Source organism: Syngnathus typhle, linkage group LG22 (genome assembly GCF_033458585.1).
Source record: "Syngnathus typhle isolate RoL2023-S1 ecotype Sweden linkage group LG22, RoL_Styp_1.0, whole genome shotgun sequence".
Classification (NCBI taxonomy): domain Eukaryota; kingdom Metazoa; phylum Chordata; class Actinopteri; order Syngnathiformes; family Syngnathidae; genus Syngnathus; species Syngnathus typhle.
In genome coordinates this window covers 7,281,724-7,302,323 of record NC_083759.1, presented here as the reverse complement: position 1 = coordinate 7,302,323, position 20,600 = coordinate 7,281,724, and the positions used below count along the sequence as shown (strand labels likewise).

Sequence of the window (20,600 nt, the reverse complement as noted above, 5' to 3'; positions counted from 1 at the left end):
ACAAAAATCTGAAAAATGGGATGTGTAGATGTTATACAGTATGTGAGAGTCCTGCTTTGGCCATGGGAAGAGTCCTGCTTTGGCCATAGGAAGAGTCCTGCTTTGGCCATGGGAAGAGTCCTGCTTTGGCCATGGGAAGAGTCCTGCTTTGGTTTGGCTGAGGGTCCTGTTCTGGAAGATATGAGACATATACATCTTTCAGACATAACATTTTGCTCACATTAAAACATTCACATTTTCCACAATGACTTGTGCTGTAGCTTGTGATACAGTGCAAATTCCTGTAACACTTTAGAAAATATCTAATTACACCGTTTTTCTTGGCATTTCTACTACCCATAAATGATCTAATAGTAACAACATTTAATGATTAATATCCATAAAGACAAAATCTTAATAACAGTCACTAGAATATGCACAAATCTGACTTAAATTTTACCTTATTTTTCACGTCTGTCCTTCTCACTTCTCCAATGGTTGTACACTTTGTCCAGGTTGATGGCTTAGTCTGCTTCTTGCTTTGACTTTATGCGCATCAGCTGGTCCAAATGTGTCACTTCAAGACGATTTCTGGATTTTGTTTCGATATGATTCATTAAACTAAATCCTCTTTCACAGTTGGCATCGCTGCATGTTTTGCAGACTAGACCTTTCTCACTTGAAAATGAAAAAATCTCACCCAATTTCACCGCTTTTTCTTTAATTTGCAAATACTCCGACAGCCATTCCATCTTAAAAGAACTGCATTTCTTTTTTACTGTGGCTTGGTGAGTGGATGTATCGCTGCCTGTTCGTTTCGCCAGGATGCGGGGTTTGTATTAGCATCAATTAACCTGCTAGCTAACCTGCACGGCGCATATAGGCAGGGCCCAGACGCAAGCACCGTCAATGCCATGATTGGCTTTGTATTGTAAGTGAACCGTATCGTATCATTGGCTGTCACTCACTGAGTGAGAAACAAAAAAAACATTATAAATATTATTGGACGAAGTAATTAGATTAGGTCTAATATTAATATAATATTATAATTGATATAATATATTATAATCTAATATTAACACGTTATGTGTATGTTGTTTATGCGCTGGATAGGTTTTCTTGTGCGCTGAGAATGTGCGGGCAGTGCGCGATTGCGCACGCGCGCAGCTTAGAGGGACCATTCTTATTTGTCTGTTTTGTGATGAAGTCACTGCCCTCCTCGGAGATTCTTCTCCACAATGTCATTTTTTTACTTTAGTGATAGGAAGCAAAACCCCACCCGAAATCCTAAATGATTCAAAGAAACTATTTTACAGTACAAAGCCCTTTTCGTATGAAGCACAAAAGTCACCCAGCGACCCCACACAGTGCTGCTGAGAGGTTTTTGACCCAGTGCTACGCGGCTGCGTCCTTGTCAGTGGGCCAATGATTGACTAGCGTCCCATTTGACCGCTGCGGTTCTTCAAGCAGCGCTCAGTGAATGAGAAAAGAAGCTGAGAGCGCATCTTGCTGCTGGCTTGCTGGCATCAGGATCTCACTCACCACATGGAGACATCCAAAGCAGCCTTCCTGCTGGCAGTGCTTGTCTACACTGCTGGTAAGAACTCATGCTAAATAGACAAAATTAATAATCTATTTCAGTTGTGTTTTTAAAGCTTATTTGATTTTTAAAATTTAATTTGTTTTTACCCCAAATCATGAGGGGTTTCTTTTCTTTAATTTTTATTTCCTGTTTTAAGCTTAATTTAACTGCTTTTTAAAATAAATTATTTTTAACATGAAACTTTTCCTTTAAAAATTGGATTTTGTTTTACACTTTTTTTTAAAGGATACCACTTCTAAAAACAATAAAATGTGCTTTTAAAATATATTATTTCCCTATCCTTTTTTGGGAGGTTCTTCATTGAATGCTGCATGTTTTGTTTGCAGTAAGCGGGAGTGATGTCGTGGGGGGCTACGCCAAAACCGGGGGTGCCTGGCTAATCTCGATCAACAAGCGACTGTATACCACCAACACGGTGGACGAGTGCGCCGCTAAATGTGATGCTGAGACCAGTTTCACTTGCAGGTGACACAAATTCTCTATCACACGCATCCTAAAAAAAAAAAGGAATATTCTCAAAAAATTCTGGGAATCTTTTCATGCAAATTTGAGGAATTTTAGAGAATATCCTCATACACATTCCAGGAATGTTGTCACACAATGTTGGAAATGTGTTCAAATTTCTTACATCTTCACGCAGGTCCTTCATGTATGTTGACAAGGATCAGGAGTGTTGGACAGCAGGGGCAAACTCCAAAACAGAGACAGTCCTGCGCAGAACCAGCGCAGCCTTATATGAAAAACAAGGCGAGTTTGCTTTTCAATACATCCATCCACCCAGCTTAATGCTAATGTACACCATCGACGAGGTCAAGTCAAGTTTATTTATATAGACATACCGTATTGGCCCGAATATAAGCCGAGTTTTTTTGCATTGAAATCAGACTGAAAAGGTGGGGGTCGTCTTATATTCGGGGTCTAGACATTATACCCATTTTCCCTTGTGCGCAGCGTTAAGTTAAAGGTTGCTGGTATCGACTGAGTATGTTGTTGTGATTGTATTCTCCGATCGCGGTTTGTTTCGTGTGCGCGCCGTTTGATTGACAGCTCCGGCGCGCTCATAATCGACTGAACATGTTGCTGTGATCGTGTCAGTCCTAAACACAAAGTGAGTATATACGTTTCATCGTTACTACTGTCCACTGTTGTGCCGTCAGTCCGATCGCGGTTTGCTTCGTGTGCGCGCCGTTTGATTGACAGCTCCGGCGCGCTCCTTTGAGTTTGCCTCGCATCGTACGAGTGGCCGTTACGCAGCGGGACGGCGACTAATGCTCGCCAGCAAATGTATTTTGTTGACTCAATCAATGACTTATGTTTGGTGTGTTGCAGAGTATATTTCAGTTATGGTTATTTATTTTTATTTTTTGCCAATAATTCAGTAATGCAATCAAAACTGAACGACGTCTTCCCTCCTGTGTTCTGACTGACACCCGGGGGCGAAAAGAGCATAACTATCCGAGCTATACAGTCCTCAGGCTCCCCAACAATAGCGGTAGCAGTTTGCATTATTTTATTGCAATGTTTTTCCTTATTCAGATTTGTTTCAAGACTACACTTAGTTAGACTTCACTTTAATGGTTAATGCAGTTATTGAAGTGTTGTTTTATCACAGTAGATTGGCTTATTTACATTTCAAAAACATTCATTTACAAATGTTATTGCACTTTAGTTTACATAGTTGAATGTTCAGATAATAAGATGTGATAGACAGTTATCGTATGATTTGAATGAGGCAAAATAACATGCTTTTGCTCTCAAATATATTGTTATAATCATTTGTTTCTGATGTAATTGTTTTCTGTATAAAAATTAAATTTTGTGTTCAAAAAGGGGGTCGTATTATAATCGGGGGCATTTTATATTCGGGCCAATACGGTAATTCTTTATCCTCTGCAAAAAAGTGTCACCTCAGACATTTTGCAGAGTTAACTTTTAAGAACCGCTGAATGTGGTCTTGCAGATTACCTACTGGAGTGTGTGAACGGAATCGGAAAGGACTACAGAGGAACAAAGTCCAGAACAAAGTCCGGAAAGACATGTCAACGATGGGAGGCTAAATTCCCGCACAGGCCCAAGTAGGTGGCGAGGTGACGTGATCACATGACTAATTGTTTATATAAAAACTGGTGAAGCAATGTTCTACAGATTACAAATGAGCAATGAATAGTTACAATATTATACATACATAACAATCTGTGATGCTGCAGTTTGACGCCCGAGACCAATCCCAAAGCAGATCTGGAGTCCAATTTCTGCAGAAACCCAGACGAAGACGCAGGGGGTCCCTGGTGTTACACCACCGACCCCGAAACCCGCTGGGAGCACTGCAACGTTGCAAGCTGTACAGGTAAGACCCCACCAAGGGTGAGCGTCATTGTGGGGCTTTTCGAGAATTGGTTAATTAAAATGTAATTCATTTTATTCATAACGGGGTTAATTATGGGGTTATTTATGATGAGATATTTAATAATTGGTGAATTCATTTTAATTTATTACAAATGTAACAATTCAAAGTAAAAATTATTTAAATAAATGAATTTCAATGTGGTTACATTTATTAAAATAAACCTATATTTACATTTGGTTTTATTATGATTAACCAAGGATTTCACCAATTATAAATAATAGTTCACTCCTTTCAGACAAATCCACTATTTATCTTTTTTTTTTATATAACTTATGACTGCCCCCCGTGTCTCAACAGAGGACTGCATCCACTGCAATGGTGAGAACTACCGAGGTAAGGTCTCCATCACAGAGAGCGGTATAGCCTGCCAGCGCTGGGACTCGCAGGAGCCTCAAAATCACGGATACAACCCCAATGCGTGAGAAGCCCTCACCCGCAGCCTCTTCCAAAATCAACAAATTCCTATGTCCATTTAACACCATTGGCGTGCCACCTCCAGGCTCCCGCAGAAGTATCTGGAAGAGAACTACTGCAGGAACCCAGACGGAGACCCCAAGCCATGGTGCTTCACGACCAACCCCAACAAGAGATGGGAATTCTGCTCCATCCCTCGCTGCAGTAAGTCATATGGGCGGGGGGGGGGGGGGGGTTGTGATCGGGGGTGTCACCTTCAAGATTGCTTTGAAGACCTCTTGTATCTTCGCCAGCATCGGAAGCTCCCACCATAGCATCAGAGACCATCTGCGCTACGGGTGAAGGCAGTGGTTACCGGGGAACCATTGCAGTGACCGAGTTCGGCAAAACATGTCAGAGCTGGTCCAGCCAGACACCTCATAAGCACAACCGCTCACCTGAAAACTACCCCTGCAAGTGAGACCTTTATTGAACACGCCTGCTAAGTACATCTTCAATCCAAAAACTTCTTTTGGGATTTGGACTTTGATATTCTTTGCTTACCCCACAGAGGTCTGGACAACAACTTCTGCCGGAACCCCGATAACGAGAGGAAGCCGTGGTGCTACACCACCGACCCTGACACCCGCTGGGAGTACTGCAGCGTGCCCACTTGTGGGGATGGACCTGGACCAGGTTCTTGATGACAGATTGACTCTTGTGGGAAGGGGGTGTCTTCAATCATGCTCACATGTTAACTTCCTGTTGCAGATGAGCCAGTCATTCCCACAGAGGATGATGACTGCTACGAGGACGATGGGTCTAGTTATCGTGGAGTGACCTCAGAGACTATCAGTGGGAAAAAATGTCAGTCTTGGTCCTCTATGAGTCCACACAGGCATACCAAGACTCCACAGCGGTACCCTACAGCGTAAGACCCTCTCTCTCAAGTTTTACATCCAAAAACTTGCTATCGTGATCATCTCACAAGTCCTTGTTCCGACATTGTTGTCTAACAGGGACCTCAGGAGAAACCTGTGCAGGAACCCAGACGGAGACCAAGCTCCCTGGTGCTACACCACCAATCCCAGCGTACGCTGGGAATACTGCAACTTGCAGAAATGTTCCAGCAGTCCCGTTGAAGAAAGCACGCCCGCCATCGAACCCAGCACACCTGAAAAACCCTCCACCGAGGAAACGAGCCCGAAAGGTAAAATCCTTCTTTGGGTTTGTTAACACATTCCGTTGTCATATCGACTTTTTTTCTTCTGCAGACTGCAAGGTTGGGAATGGCGCCACCTATCGGGGCACAACTTCTATCACTATCATGGGTGTGACTTGCCAAGCTTGGAATGCTCAGACGCCACACCTACACAACAGTTTCACACCAGAAACTCATCCTGACAAGGGCCTGGATGGCAACGTGAGTTGAGCCTAATCTGGGTTCTCAAGCAAATGCGAGTCCTGTCATTGTGTAAAAGTATTGAGACACTGGCGTTTTTAGAGCTGCAGAAACCCGGACAATGACGCAAACGGACCCTGGTGCTACACAACAGACCGCAACAAGAAATGGGATTACTGTCAGATTGCTGACTGCGGTACGTGAACACTCCCAGACACGAGTCGCCGGCATGCTGGGAATTTTCATTCTTTAACAGTACCACCTTCCTTTGTAGCGGGTGTAACATGCGGCACACCCGCCACCAAACCCAAGCGCTGCTACGGTCGCATCGTGGGCGGCTGCGTGGCTAAAGCGCATTCGTGGCCCTGGCAGATTAGCCTTCGTACCAAGTAAATCCTGGCAGATACTAGATGGCCATGCTTGGTCGGAAGTTGGCCATCTTAATTGCTAATTGGAATTTTCCAATTTATTTCAGTTCAGGAATACACTTCTGCGGGGGAACTCTGATCCACCCTCAGTGGGTGCTAACGGCCGCTCACTGCCTGGAGAGGTCTGACATATTCGCAGTAGACATGACACAAAGCGCTAACTAGCTGGCTAACTGTGGCGTCTTCCTCTTGCAGGTCCAAGCGACCGTCGGCCTACATGGTTGTTCTGGGCTCACACAGGGAGCAAAACCTGGAGGCCTCTGCACAGCAGAGGGGCCTGGAGAAGTTGGTGCTGGGACCCAACAATGCTGACATTGCACTGCTCAAACTAGAAAGGTGACAAGTCATGAGCCAGTCTTGCTGTAGTTCCTTTTGGAAATTTGTGATGAAAGTATTTGTGATGTTTGTTGACGTTTTATTTCAGGCCTGCAGTCATTAATGACAAAGTGTTACCTGCTTGTTTGCCAGACAAGGATTACATTGTTCCTAGTGGAACCGAATGCTACGTCACCGGATGGGGAGAAACTCAACGTACGCGCTTCAGATCACACAGTTGGTCAACCAGTTTTCTTGATTTTGATTGGGGCATTTTCTTGAATACATTTTTTTGTATAGCTACGTTTGTATAGCTATATTCAAGAAGTTTTTTGTTTTCGTGACTACCATGGTTACTAGGTACGGGTGGCGAGGGCATCCTAAAAGAAACGGGCTTCCCGGTCATCGAGAACAAGATCTGCAATCGTCCATCGTACCTCAACGGCCGAGTGAAAGATCACGAGATGTGCGCCGGGAACATCGACGGCGGCACCGACACTTGCCAGGTAACCTTGAGTCTCTTCGCCGTTCAAATTCCTTTGAAAGTCAACCCTTGCATTGTATCACATCCTCTTCCAAATTTTGACACTGGCAGGGCGACAGCGGGGGTCCTTTGGTGTGTAATGCACAAAACAAGTTCATCCTGCAGGGTGTCACTTCTTGGGGTTTGGGCTGTGCCAACGCCATGAAGCCCGGGGTTTACGCACGGGTTTCCAAATTTGTGGACTGGATCGATCGAACCATCAATGCCAATTGAAGTGGACTGGGAAATAATAGATTAAATCGTAAAGGGACGCAAAGTATGACTGGAATAAACACTGGGGATACGCAAAGAGTTGTCTTTCTGATTTATTGCATGAAGCGGCTGTGGTCAAGCTAACTAAGAGGACCCTCATGATCGCAAACATTCACTTGTTTAGATACCACACACAGCATGCAGCAAGAGTTTTGTGATCAAAAATGAACAAAAGTAGTTTGGAGTATAAATAAATAAGGGAATCGGAAAAGGATTTCAGACACTTGCGGGTTCTTGATTGGTGGAAATGTTGCTGTTGGTGTTGTGGAGTAGCCTGCTGGACAACTGCTGCTCCGTCGCTTTGTACTTCGTCCTAAAAAGAGCAAATGACACATCAAGTTCACGACACAGTTAGCATTGGCAAGCTAGCATGAACTAGAAGCTTTGCCTGGGAACAAGTAACTTTAGCCAGTTAATTGAACTACAAACTTCAGCCAGCAAACTTTAGCCAGAAACTCCAGTCCTGCAACTCACTTTTCTGGGTGTTCGACATCGTCAATGGTGTCGGGCAGCGGGACCCCACGGGTTTCCGGAAGCATCAAGACCAAACCGCCAGCCAGGAAAGCTAAGAAGCCTAAAATAAACATTCTGAAGGTTAGCCACTCCTACGAACTATGGCTACCCAGCTCGAATCATCGTGATAACGTGGTGAGCCAACCAAAGATGATGAGTGGCAGCTCCAGCCAGATGACGGCCAGCCGGTAGAGCAAGAACGGGGCCACGATCCCGCCCACGTCGCACAGCGTAGAACACACAGACACGCCCAGATTCCTGAAGTCAGGGGATGCCGTTAGGACCTATTCAAACTTGACCTGGTGACTGGAGAGTTTATTTACCTGACAAAAGTCGGGTAGAGTTCCGTGTTGACAAAGACGACCATCTCGAACGTCATGGTAATGCCCAGCCGGCCCACGCACGTGACCGCCGTCTTCAACCAACCTGCCGACACCGAGTCAAGCGTTAAGCCAACCTCCCTGGCGTAATGGAAGACGGCGTTACTCACCGTCCTGAAGGAAGACGGCGATGAAGCAGGCGGCTCCAGCCACAGCGTTGGCTGCGGCGAAGGGGAGGCGGCGGCCCACACGCTCGATGGTGAAGAGGATGAGGAAGGCAGCGGGGAATTCCATCAGGGCGGAGATCAGGAAGCTGATGTAAACGTTTCCTCCCATGATGCCCAGACGCATGATCAGGCCCTGGTAGACCACGGCGCTGGTGAACCTGCGACAACATAACACAAAATTTGCTGTGGGAGCCTTTTGTGAAATCCAAAAGTATCTTAATCCTGGTAGGAACTGACCAGTTGTAGCTGAGAATGAAGGTGTGCTTCCTCATGTTGGGCGTTCGGACCAGGTCCATCAGGGAGGCGGTGGACGACGTGGCAGCGTTGTCGTCGGCCAGCGTCTACGGCGCCGACAAAGCAGAAGGAGATCAAAGCTGGTTTTGGACTTCGGGAGGAGGTCACTGAAGGCAGACCTCAATGTTTTTGCTCAGTGTCCTTTTGTTCTCCTTGGCCATTGCCTCAGTGACTGTCACGGCTTGGGAGTTCTTGTTTTGCGATAGAAGCCATCTTGGAGACTCCGGGATAAACCTGACAGTACACACAATGATCTGCGTTAAGATCCTACCTTCTGAGTAACATTTTTTGCGTCTTACCAGTAGTAGAAGATGTAGAGGAAGTAAGGAATGGTGATGACGACCTGCAGCCAGCGCCAGTCGGAGATGTAGTAGGCCAGTAGGGGGAGCACCACCAGGCCCACACTGAAGAACATCTGGTACAAAATGCCCACTGTGCGGCGCGACTCCACGCCCACAATCTCTGTGACTGAAAGGAAATAGCGCTGGATTGCGATCCTATTGATATTGACGTGCCAAACGATACACACGATCTCGGTCTACCCACTCAGCACGTAACCTGCCATCCATCCACCCTTCACGCCGAACCCGAAGAGCACCCTGAAGATCAGCATGGACACGTAGTTGGGCGCCAACGCCACCAGAATGCCCGCCAAGCCGTTAAACACGTTGGAAATCACAAAGCTCAATTTCCTACCGAACCTGCGAGGAGAAAATAAACAATGGTGCGTCACCGGGAAGCCGAGCAGGTGGGCAGGGGTTAACATCAGACGCTGGCTCACCTGTCGGCCAGGTAACCGATGGCGATGCTTCCCAGCAGGAAGCCGATATTGAGCATGGCCTGGAACATGTCCATCAGCCAGGCGTCGGAACACACCAGGTCAAACTGCAGACAGATTTTTTTCTTTCAGTACCGTATTGGCCCGAATATAAGACGGTGTTTTTTTGCATTGAAATAAGACTGAAAAAGTGGGGGTCATCTTACATTCGGGCTCTAGACATTATACCCATTCATAACGCTAGATGGCGCCAGACATCTTTAAAGCGAATGCTGAACTTAACTCCCCAGGCCAAAGCGAACCCGTCACGAATAAAAAAAAATTGAAATAGCGGTAGCATGAAGAAGAAAAACAAAAAATAGAGGTAAGAGAAGAAAATAAGTGAAGAGATAACAGAAAATGGAAAAACCAGAAGCCATTCATTCACCAATGTGATTGTACTTTAGTATTTAAATGTTCAGATATGTTAAGAGTGATAACAGTTTTTGCATGATTTGAATGAGGCAAAATAACATGCTTTTTCGCTCGAACAAATTATAATCATTTGTTTCAGATGTACTGTAATTCTTTTCTGTATAAAAATTAAATTTGGTGTTCAAAGTCTTTTTTCTAAACTTGAGTCTTGAAAAAGAGGGGGGTCATCTTATAATCAGGGTCGACTTATATTCGGGCTAATACGGTATTTGCATTTTTCCTCCAGAGCGGGTCTACCTCAGTGACGAAGGACCGCCTCCCCTCATAGTCGTATTCCCACCCGCTGGAGCAGAGCTTGGTGGGCATACCACTCAGGTCAACTTGGGTGGTGTCGCAGGTGAGCGTGGCGTTCCAGTCCACATCGTACTGCTCGCAGCTGCTGTACTGCGGCTCGCCCGACGCGTTGACTAGAGGCGCCGTCATCTGCCGACCCTCAGCCGGGCTGCGGCCACACGACTGCCTCCACTGCTCCACTGCACCGTCCTGGCACCAGTGGTTGGGCGTGAAACCCTGGAAGACGATGCCCACGTAGACGCCAGCCCAAGGAACGGACACTAGACAAAGCAGGGCGAAGATGCGCTTCTGGCAGCGGCCAAACTTGCCGACTTCCTCCAAGATGTCGTCGAATGAAGTCATTGTGGCGCAAAGTGGCGAGCGGTCCAGTCCGCTGGGTTTTTAAGTGGACAGGTCTGATCAAAGTTCAGCCAACTGAGCGGCGAAGCGTTAAAACATGTTTACAGACACACGCTTTAGGGTGTCACATGAGGTCAATAGTTTACGTTACTTATGTGCACAGTTACCGGTTGGGAAAAAGATGGCCATGAGGTGAGGTGTTTAGTAATTTTGTCATTTCTTTTGACAAATGAGACATGATCACCTTTTTTTTTTTCCTGGAATAAAAAGGTGTTTAGAATTTAGTAAAGTTCACTAAAACAAATATACCAAAGCATCATTCTACAGGTATTTATTCAAATAAAGAGACATGAGTACATGGAGGTTCTTTTAAATAGCAAAAAAACAAGCACAATGGTAAGACAACAAAAGCAGGATGACAATGATCATCGCACCTCATTTCTTGTGCTTTTCTCCAGTGCAACATTTTTCTGTCCTCTTTTGAAAATCGCAGAAAACAAACCAGCGCACGTGCAAATCCAGGGGGGGGGGGGTGCTTTACCAGTAACAAACATTTACGTACTGAGCCAAACTCCCTCACAGCTTTGACGATATAAAGAATTGTTACAGCCTGAATAAATAAATACTGCTTGACAAAGGGTCTGTTTATGTATTTTCAAGGGACAGGTTTATTTTTCCTGCAGCAATTTTCAGAAAAGGCCGTCTGAAAGCGGCTTTCATCTTAACAATGGATGATTTAAGTCAACCCTCAAAACATTCGATTATTATGCTGGCAGTTTCAACATGTGGCAAATACATATTTGAATTGCCTACCAAACGACGACTTGGCTAGGCAATAAACAAAACAAAAAAACAAAGCAACGACAACAGGCATTGAAATATGGCTCGGATGAGACATTGCGCTCATATGGCCACTCAAAAGTTTCGTTTACAGAATCACACTTAAATAATGATAAAATCTCAAACAAACAAAGGAACGTCTCCGGCGTAGAGTATGAAAATGTGAGGACAATCAGTGAAAATTTGAGAAAATCCATCTTTAAAAAGAAAAAAAAATAGGCCTTACGCTCTCTTTTCAGGGGGCTGTTTACCGTGAGTGCAAACAATGCAACACCCGAGCATTTCTATTCCCTTTAAAACCGCACGAGAACTGACCTTCACCGCCTATGTCCACTCGGCCAGAGTTCGTTCCTCGTTTTGCTGGCTGGCCGACCGATTAGCTTTGCTGCTTTTGCAGCCACGTGGACCTTTGACTTAAACAATCTGCAAAGAAACACTCGCTTTAAGATAAAGTGCTACAGAAATGGCACGGCGACAATCACAAAGAACATTTTGGACAAAACGTGGCACCCGGTGACACGAGGGACCAACTCGCCTTGATTGCTTCCAGAGCAACGGTGAGAAACACTTTAAATAAAGGAGCGATCAATAAATAACAAAATGGCGGCAAAGGGGGCTGGAGGAAGTGTCAGTAATGCTGAGATAAGTAGCTATGGCGACATTCACACAGAGAGAGAGAGAGAGAGAGAGAGAGAGAGAGAGAGAGAGAGAGAGAGAGAGAGCGAGAGAGGAGAGAAGAGAGAGAAGAGAGAGAAGAGAGAGAAGAGAGAGAAGAGAGAGCAGAGAGAGCGAGAGAGCGAGAGAGAAAGAGAGAGAAAGAGAGAGAGAGAGAAAGAGAGAGCGAGAGAGAGCGCAGTTCCGGAGGGCGAGTTACACCCGCAGGAGGTCCTCATCGCTGTCGTCGTCCTCACGCTTGGCTTTTGGTGCTGCGTTGTGATTGCGGCGGGCGGCCGCTGAGCGAGCCTTGCCGCTCTTCCGCTTTCGCTCGGGCTCGTCCAGGAGGCCCACCAGGTCCTCGTCACTCTCCTCCTGATCCGGTGCCGCAAAAAACAAGAACCATCGCGTGAGGGTTTATCTTGACAAAAGTGCAAGCAAATGTGAGGAAGTCTTGCTTTGTTTGTAATTTTCTACAAGCGAAGGCTCAACACGTCTTGTGTTGCCTCATCTGTTTGCTCGCTCTCTGGCCGAAGTGCATATGAAAGGAGTCGAGATATGTTGCCGTCTTGCCAAAGTGAGAGCCAAGGCACGTTGACATCCCGAAAAAAACGGTATTTCACACAGGAATGAGGTGTTCAGACATCAAGTATTTGTGAGGTTAAAAAGTTTAGCAAGATAAATAATTTCAAACGTTTTTTCATTTATTTAAAGTAAAAATAAACAGCTTTCATAATTAGACTTTTTTTCAACCGCGGCTGCTATTGCTGTAAACACAAACATGTACATGACGGTGCTAAAAACGACAAGCATGTGTCGTAAGATTTGATTGGTGGACTGCTGGTAGGTGCCCTAATGTAAATGTTTGAGGACGAGGACGTTGGTCCCTTTGGCGCTGAACATTAACTACACAAATCGATCGGTGTCGGGATGAAAATGGCAGGATGGTGGTGTTCAAACTCTGCTGGCCTCCAACAAGATGAATCTTTTCTTCTAATTTTAATTCACACAAGACTTTGTGCTCCCAAGCAATGTTCCCTCTAATTGTTCCTGTATCTGGGCATACACACAAGCTCCCTGAGCAAGCTGAGGACTACTGTGAGCAACATCAGATATGCACGCTTTATTTTTGAATAAGTAATTTGGTCCACTTGAAAAAAGACAAAAATCTGAAAAGTGGGATGTGTAGATGTTATACAGTATGTGAGAGTCCTGCTTTGGCCATGGGAAGAGTCCTGCTTTGGCCATGGGAAGAGTCCTGCTTTGGCCATGGAAAGAGTCCTGCTTTGGCTTGGCTGAGGGTCCTGTTCTGGAAGATATGAGACATATACATCTTTCAGACATAACATTTTGCTCACATTAAAACATTCACATTTTGCACAATGACTTGTGCTGTAGCTTGTGATACAGTGCAAATTCCTGTAACACTTTAGAAAATATCTAATTACATTGGCATTTCTACTACCCATAAATGATCTAATAGTAACAACATTTAATGATTAATATCCATAAAGACAAAATCTTAATAAACGTCACTAGAATATGCACAAATCTGACTTAAATTGTACCTTATTTTTCACGTCTGTCCTTCTCACTTCTCCAATGGTTGTACACTTTTCCCAGGTTGATGGCTTAGTCTGCTTCTTGCTTTGACTTTATGCGCATCAGCTGGTCCAAATGTGTCACTTCAAGACGATTTCTGGATTTTATTTTGATATGATTCATTAAACTAAATCCTCTTTCACAGTTGGCATCGCTGCATGTTTTGCAGACTAGACCTTTCTCACTTGAAAATGAAAAAATCTCACCCAATTTCACCGCTTTTTCTTTAATTTGCACATACTCCGACAGCCATTCCATCTTAAAAGAACTGCATTTCTTTTTTACTGTGGCTTGGTGAGTGGATGTATCGCTGCCTGTTCGTTTTGCCAGGATGCGGGGTTTGTATTAGCATCAATTAACCTGCTAGCTAACCTGCACGGCGCATATAGGCAGGGCCCAGACGCAAGCACCGTCAATGCCACCTGTCACTCACTGAGTGAGAAACAAAAAAAACATTATAAATATTATTGGACGAAGTAATTAGATTAGGTCTAATATTAATATAATATTATAATTGATATAATATATTATAATCTAATATTAACACGTTATGTGTATGTTGTTTATGCGCTGGATAGGTTTTCTTGTGCGCTGAGAATGTGCGGGCAGTGCGCGATTGCGCACGCGCGCAGCTTAGAGGGACCATTCTTATTTGTCTGTTTTGTGACGAAGTCACTCAGGTCAAGCAAATTAATTAACTGGGTGATAAAACACACAATCAAAGACGGGAGTCAAAGTTCACAAACATTCTCTGCCCTCCTCGGAGATTCTTCTCCACAATGTCGTTTTTTTACTTTAGTGATAGGAAGCAAAACCCCACCCGAAATCCTAAATGATTCAAAGGAACTATTTTACAGTACAAGGCCCTTTTCGTATGAAGCACAAAAGTCACCCAGCGACCCCACACAGTGCTGCTGAGAGGTTTTTGACCCAGTGCTACGCGGCTGCGTCCTTGTCAGTGGGCCAATGATTGACTAGCGTCCCATTTGACCGCTGCGGTTCTTCAAGCAGCGCTCAGTGAATGAGAAAAGAAGCTGAGAGCGCATCTTGCTGCTGGCTTGCTGGCATCAGGACCTCACTCACCACATGGAGACATCCAAAGCAGCCTTCCTGCTGGCAGTGCTTGTCTACACTGCTGGTAAGAACTCATGCTAAATAGACAAAATTAATAATCTATTTCAGTTGTGATTTTAAAGCTTATTTGATTTTTAAAATTCAATTTGTTTTTACTCCAAATCATGAGGGTTTTCTTTTCTTTAATTTTTATTTCCTGTTTTAAGCTTAATTTAACTGCTTTTTAAAATAAATTATTTTTAACATGAAACTTTTCCTTTAAAAGTTGGATTTTGTTTTACACTTTTTTTAAAGGATACCACTTCTAAAAACAATAAAATGTGCTTTTAAAATATATTATTTCCCTATCCTTTTTTGGGAGGTTCTTCATTGAATGCTGCATGTTTTGTTTGCAGTAAGCGGGAGTGATGTCGTGGGGGGCTACGCCAAAACCGGGGGTGCCTGGCTAATCTCGATCAACAAGCGACTGTATACCACCAACACGGTGGACGAGTGCGCCGCTAAATGTGATGCTGAGACCAGTTTCACTTGCAGGTGACACAAATTCTCTATCACACGCATCCTAAAAAAAAAAAGGAATATTCTCAAAAAAATCTGGGAATCTTTTCATGCAAATTTGAGGAATTTTAGAGAATGTCCTCATACACATTCCAGGAATGTTGTCACACAATGTTGGAAATGTGTTCAAATTTCTTACATCTTCACGCAGGTCCTTCATGTATGTTGACAAGGATCAGGAGTGTTGGACAGCAGGGGCAAACTCCAAAACAGAGACAGTCCTGCGCAGAACCAGCGCAGCCTTATATGAAAAACAAGGCGAGTTTGCTTTTCAATACATCCATCCACCCAGCTTAATGCTAATGTACACCATCGACGAGGTCAAGTCAAGTTTATTTATATAGACATACCGTATTGGCCCGAATATAAGATGAGTTTTTTTGCATTGAAATCAGACTGAAAAGCTGGGGGTCGTCTTATATTCGGGGTCTAGACATTATACCCCTTTTCACTTGTGCGCAGCGGTAAGTTAAAGGTTGCTGGTATCGACTGAGTATGTTGCTGTGATTGTATTCTCCGATCGCGGTTTGTTTCGTGTGCGCGCCGTTTGATTGACAGCTCCGGCGCGCTCATAATCGACTGAACATGTTGCTGTGATCGTGTCAGTCTTAAACACAAAGTGAGTATGTACATTTCATCGTTACTACTGTCCACTGTTGTGCCGTCAGTCCGATCGCGGTTTGCTTCGTGTGCGCGCCGTTTGATTGACAGCTCCGGCGCGCTCCTTTGAGTTTGCCTCGCATCGTACGAGTGGCCGTTACGCAGCAGGACGGTGACTAATGCTCGCCAGCAAATGTATTTTGTTGACTCAATCAATGACTTATGTTTGGTGTGTTGCAGAGTATATTTCAGTTATGGTTATTTATTTTTATTTTTTGCCAATAATTCAGTAATGCAATCAAAACTGAACCACGTCTTCCCTCCTGTGTTCTGACCGACACCCGGGGGCGAAAAGAGCATAACTATCCGAGCTAACCCCCTATACAGTCCTCAGGCTCCCCAACAATAGCGGTAGCAGTTTGCATTATTTTATTGCAATGTTTTTCCTTATTCAGATTTGTTTCAAGACTACAGTTACAGTTAGACTTCACTTTAATGGTTAATGCAGTTATTGAAATGTTGTTTTATCACAGTAGATTGGCTTATTTACATTTCAAAAACATTCATTTACAAATGTTATTGCACTTTAGTTTACATAGTTGAATGTTCAGATAATAAGATGTGATAGACAGTTATCGTATGATTTGAATGAGGCAAAATAACATGCTTTTGCTCTCAAATATATTGTTATAATCATTTGTTTCTGATGTAATTGTTTTCTGTATAAAAATTAAATTTTGTGTTCAAAAAGGGGGTCGTATTATAATCGGGGGCATTTTATATTCGGGCCAATACGGTAATTCTTTATCCTCTGCAAAAAAGTGTCACCTCAGACATTTTGCAGAGTTAACTTTTAAGAACCGCTGAATGTGGTCTTGCAGATTACCTACTGGAGTGTGTGAACGGAATCGGAAAGGACTACAGAGGAACAAAGTCCAGAACAAAGTCCGGAAAGACATGTCAACGATGGGAGGCTAAATTCCCGCACAGGCCCAAGTAGGTGGCGAGGTGACGTGATCACATGACTAATTGTTTATATAAAAACTGGTGAAGCAATGTTCTACAGATTACAAATGAGCAATGAATAGTTACAATATTATACATACATAACAATCTGTGATGCTGCAGTTTGACGCCCGAGACCAATCCCAAAGCAGATCTGGAGTCCAATTTCTGCAGAAACCCAGACGAAGACGCAGGGGGTCCCTGGTGTTACACCACCGACCCCGAAACCCGCTGGGAGCACTGCAACGTTGCAAGCTGTACAGGTAAGACCTCACCAAGGGTGAGCGTCATTGTGGGGCTTTTCGAGAATTGGTTAATTAAAATGTAATTCATTTTATTCATAACGGGGTTAATTATGGGGTTATTTATGATGAGATATTTAATAATTGGTGAATTCATTTTAATTTATTACAAATGTAACAATTCAAAGTAAAAATTATTTAAATAAATGAATTTCAATGTGGTTACATTTATTAAAATAAACCTATATTTACATTTGGTTTTATTATGATTAACCAAGGATTTCACCAATTATAAATAATAGTTCACTCCTTTCAGACAAATCCACTATTTATCTTTTTTTTTTATATAACTTATGACTGCCCCCCGTGTCTCAACAGAGGACTGCATCCACTGCAATGGTGAGAACTACCGAGGTAAGGTCTCCATCACAGAGAGCGGTATAGCCTGCCAGCGCTGGGACTCGCAGGAGCCTCAAAATCACGGATACAACCCCAATGCGTGAGAAGCCCTCACCCGCAGCCTCTTCCAAAATCAACAAATTCCTATGTCCATTTAACACCATTGGCGTGCCACCTCCAGGCTCCCGCAGAAGTATCTGGAAGAGAACTACTGCAGGAACCCAGACGGAGACCCCAAGCCATGGTGCTTCACGACCAACCCCAACAAGAGATGGGAACTCTGCTCCATCCCTCGCTGCAGTAAGTCATATGGGCGGGGGGGGGGGGGGGTTGTGATCGGGGGTGTCACCTTCAAGATTGCTTTGAAGACCTCTTGTATCTTCGCCAGCATCGGAAGCTCCCACCATAGCATCAGAGACCATCTGCGCTACGGGTGAAGGCAGTGGTTACCGGGGAACCATTGCAGTGACCGAGTTCGGCAAAACATGTCAGAGCTGGTCCAGCCAGACACCTCATAAGCACAACCGCTCACCTGAAAACTACCCCTGCAAGTGAGACCTTTATTGAACACGCCTGCTAAGTACATCTTCAATCCAAAAACTTCTTTTGGGATTTGGACTTTGATATTCTTTGCTTACCCCACAGAGGTCTGGACAACAACTTCTGCCGGAACCCCGATAACGAGAGGAAGCCGTGGTGCTACACCACCGACCCTGACACCCGCTGGGAGTACTGCAGCGTGCCCACTTGTGGGGATGGACCTGGACCAGGTTCTTGATGACAGATTGACTCTTGTGGGAAGGGGGTGTCTTCAATCATGCTCACATGTTAACTTCCTGTTGCAGATGAGCCAGTCATTCCCACAGAGGATGATGACTGCTACGAGGACGATGGGTCTAGTTATCGTGGAGTGACCTCAGAGACTATCAGTGGGAAAAAATGTCAGTCTTGGTCCTCTATGAGTCCACACAGGCATACCAAGACTCCACAGCGGTACCCTACAGCGTAAGACCCTCTCTCTCAAGTTTTACATCCAAAAACTTGCTATCGTGATCATCTCACAAGTCCTTGTTCCGACATTGTTGTCTAACAGGGACCTCAGGAGAAACCTGTGCAGGAACCCAGACGGAGACCAAGCTCCCTGGTGCTACACCACCAATCCCAGCGTACGCTGGGAATACTGCAACTTGCAGAAATGTTCCAGCAGTCCCGTTGAAGAAAGCACGCCCGCCATCGAACCCAGCACACCTGAAAAACCCTCCACCGAGGAAACGAGCCCGAAAGGTAAAATCCTTCTTTGGGTTTGTTAACACATTCCGTTGTCATATCGACTTTTTTTCTTCTGCAGACTGCAAGGTTGGGAATGGCGCCACCTATCGGGGCACAACTTCTATCACTATCATGGGTGTGACTTGCCAAGCTTGGAATGCTCAGACGCCACACCTACACAACAGTTTCACACCAGAAACTCATCCTGACAAGGGCCTGGATGGCAACGTGAGTTGAGCCTAATCTGGGTTCTCAAGCAAATGCGAGTCCTGTCATTGTGTAAAAGTATTGAGACACTGGCGTTTTTAGAGCTGCAGAAACCCGGACAATGACGCAAACGGACCCTGGTGCTACACAACAGACCGCAACAAGAAATGGGATTACTGTCAGATTGCTGACTGCGGTACGTGAACACTCCCAGACACGAGTCGCCGGCATGCTGGGAATTTTCATTCTTTAACAGTACCACCTTCCTTTGTAGCGGGTGTAACATGCGGCACACCCGCCACCAAACCCAAGCGCTGCTACGGTCGCATCGTGGGCGGCTGCGTGGCTAAAGCGCATTCGTGGCCCTGGCAGATTAGCCTTCGTACCAAGTAAATCCTGGCAGATACTAGATGGCCATGCTTGGTCGGAAGTTGGCCATCTTAATTGCTAATTGGAATTTTCCAATTTATTTCAGTTCAGGAATACACTTCTGCGGGGGAACTCTGATCCACCCTCAGTGGGTGCTAACGGCCGCTCACTGCCTGGAGAGGTCTGACATATTCGCAGTAGACATGACACAAAGCGCTAACTAGCTGGCTAACTGTGGCGTCTTCCTCTTGCAGGTCCAAGCGACCGTCGGCCTACATGGTTGTTCTGGGCTCACACAGGGAGCAAAACCTGGAGGCCTCTGCACAGCAGAGGGGCCTGGAGAAGTTGGTGCTGGGACCCAACAATGCTGACATTGCACTGCTCAAACTAGAAAGGTGACAAGTCATGAGCCAGTCTTGCTGTAGTTCCTTTTGGAAATTTGTGATGAAAGTATTTGTGATGTTTGTTGACGTTTTATTTCAGGCCTGCAGTCATTAATGACAAAGTGTTACCTGCTTGTTTGCCAGACAAGGATTACATTGTTCCTAGTGGAACCGAATGCTACGTCACCGGATGGGGAGAAACTCAACGTACGCGCTTCAGATCACACAGTTGGTCAACCAGTTTTCTTGATTTTGATTGGGGCATTTTCTTGAATACATTTTTTTGTATAGCTACGTTTGTATAGCTATATTCAAGAAGTTTTTTGTTTTCGTGACTACCATGGTTACTAGGTACGGGTGGCGAGGGCATCCTAAAAGAAACGGGCTTCCCGGTCATCGAGAACAAGATCTGCAATCGTCCATCGTACCTCAACGGCCGAGTGAAAGATCACGAGATGTGCGCCGGGAACATCGACGGCGGCACCGACACTTGCCAGGTAACCTTGAGTCTCTTCGCCGTTCAAATTCCTTTGAAAGTCAACCCTTGCATTGTATCACATCCTCTTCCAAATTTTGACACTGGCAGGGCGACAGCGGGGGTCCTTTGGTGTGTAATGCACAAAACAAGTTCATCCTGCAGGGTGTCACTTCTTGGGGTTTGGGCTGTGCCAACGCCATGAAGCCCGGGGTTTACGCACGGGTTTCCAAATTTGTGGACTGGATCGATCGAACCATCAATGCCAATTGAAGTGGACTGGGAAATAATAGATTAAATCGTAAAGGGACGCAAAGTATGACTGGAATAAACACTGGGGATACGCAAAGAGTTGTCTTTC

At 44.9% G+C, this 20,600-nt stretch overlaps 3 protein-coding genes across 4 annotated transcripts; 2 read left to right on the top strand and 1 right to left on the bottom strand.

Moving 5' to 3' along the window:
* Nucleotides 1-1,417: 1,417 nt before the first annotated feature.
* LOC133146792 (plasminogen-like) lies at nucleotides 1,418-7,360 on the top strand. Its single transcript, XM_061270835.1, has 19 exons — nucleotides 1,418-1,576; nucleotides 1,909-2,047; nucleotides 2,223-2,329; nucleotides 3,543-3,657; nucleotides 3,790-3,929; nucleotides 4,287-4,407; nucleotides 4,489-4,607; nucleotides 4,697-4,859; nucleotides 4,954-5,078; nucleotides 5,154-5,313; nucleotides 5,402-5,592; nucleotides 5,657-5,805; nucleotides 5,887-5,980; nucleotides 6,059-6,173; nucleotides 6,260-6,334; nucleotides 6,408-6,548; nucleotides 6,637-6,743; nucleotides 6,888-7,033; nucleotides 7,123-7,360. The coding sequence occupies exons 1-19, from the start codon at nucleotides 1,525-1,527 to the stop codon at nucleotides 7,282-7,284; spliced, it is 2,421 nt and encodes an 806-aa protein (XP_061126819.1). The 5' UTR covers nucleotides 1,418-1,524; the 3' UTR covers nucleotides 7,285-7,360.
* A 93-nt stretch (nucleotides 7,361-7,453) lies between these two features.
* On the bottom strand, nucleotides 7,454-14,260 carry LOC133146794 (solute carrier family 22 member 2-like). 2 transcript variants are annotated; one of them, XM_061270839.1, is made up of 12 exons: nucleotides 13,625-14,260; nucleotides 10,167-13,365; nucleotides 9,459-9,562; nucleotides 9,224-9,378; nucleotides 8,977-9,145; nucleotides 8,797-8,911; nucleotides 8,621-8,724; nucleotides 8,327-8,541; nucleotides 8,160-8,262; nucleotides 7,982-8,094; nucleotides 7,798-7,897; nucleotides 7,454-7,636 (listed from the first exon to the last, which is right to left on the bottom strand). In XM_061270839.1, exons 2-12 carry the CDS (start codon nucleotides 10,563-10,565, stop codon nucleotides 7,540-7,542), a joined length of 1,674 nt encoding a protein of 557 aa, XP_061126823.1. In that variant the 5' UTR covers nucleotides 10,566-13,365; nucleotides 13,625-14,260; the 3' UTR covers nucleotides 7,454-7,539. The 2 variants fall into 2 exon arrangements, with proteins under 2 accessions (XP_061126823.1, XP_061126821.1); XM_061270837.1 differs by having other exon boundaries at nucleotides 10,167-14,260.
* Nucleotides 14,261-14,599: 339 nt separating this feature from the next.
* Nucleotides 14,600-20,588, top strand: LOC133146793 (plasminogen-like). Its single transcript, XM_061270836.1, has 19 exons — nucleotides 14,600-14,796; nucleotides 15,128-15,266; nucleotides 15,442-15,548; nucleotides 16,772-16,886; nucleotides 17,019-17,158; nucleotides 17,516-17,636; nucleotides 17,718-17,836; nucleotides 17,925-18,087; nucleotides 18,182-18,306; nucleotides 18,382-18,541; nucleotides 18,630-18,820; nucleotides 18,885-19,033; nucleotides 19,115-19,208; nucleotides 19,287-19,401; nucleotides 19,488-19,562; nucleotides 19,636-19,776; nucleotides 19,865-19,971; nucleotides 20,116-20,261; nucleotides 20,351-20,588. The coding sequence occupies exons 1-19, from the start codon at nucleotides 14,745-14,747 to the stop codon at nucleotides 20,510-20,512; spliced, it is 2,421 nt and encodes an 806-aa protein (XP_061126820.1). The 5' UTR covers nucleotides 14,600-14,744; the 3' UTR covers nucleotides 20,513-20,588.
* The last annotated feature ends 12 nt before the right edge of the window (nucleotides 20,589-20,600 follow it).

Coding starts and splice junctions, on each gene's coding strand:
- LOC133146792 (XM_061270835.1), top strand. CDS start 1,525: ATGGAGACATCCAAAGCAGCCTTCCTGCTGGCAGTGCTTGTCTACACT. Junction 4,408..4,488: donor CACGGATACAACCCCAATGC/GTGAGAAGCCCT, acceptor TGCCACCTCCAG/GCTCCCGCAGAAGTATCTGG. Junction 5,981..6,058: donor CTGTCAGATTGCTGACTGCG/GTACGTGAACAC, acceptor CTTCCTTTGTAG/CGGGTGTAACATGCGGCACA.
- LOC133146794 (XM_061270837.1), bottom strand. CDS start 10,565: ATGACTTCATTCGACGACATCTTGGAGGAAGTCGGCAAGTTTGGCCGC. Junction 8,542..8,620: donor TTCATTCTCAGCTACAACTG/GTCAGTTCCTAC, acceptor ATGTTGTCGCAG/GTTCACCAGCGCCGTGGTCT. Junction 7,637..7,797: donor GATGTCGAACACCCAGAAAA/GTGAGTTGCAGG, acceptor TGCTCTTTTTAG/GACGAAGTACAAAGCGACGG.
- LOC133146793 (XM_061270836.1), top strand. CDS start 14,745: ATGGAGACATCCAAAGCAGCCTTCCTGCTGGCAGTGCTTGTCTACACT. Junction 19,209..19,286: donor CTGTCAGATTGCTGACTGCG/GTACGTGAACAC, acceptor CTTCCTTTGTAG/CGGGTGTAACATGCGGCACA. Junction 19,402..19,487: donor CAGATTAGCCTTCGTACCAA/GTAAATCCTGGC, acceptor AATTTATTTCAG/TTCAGGAATACACTTCTGCG.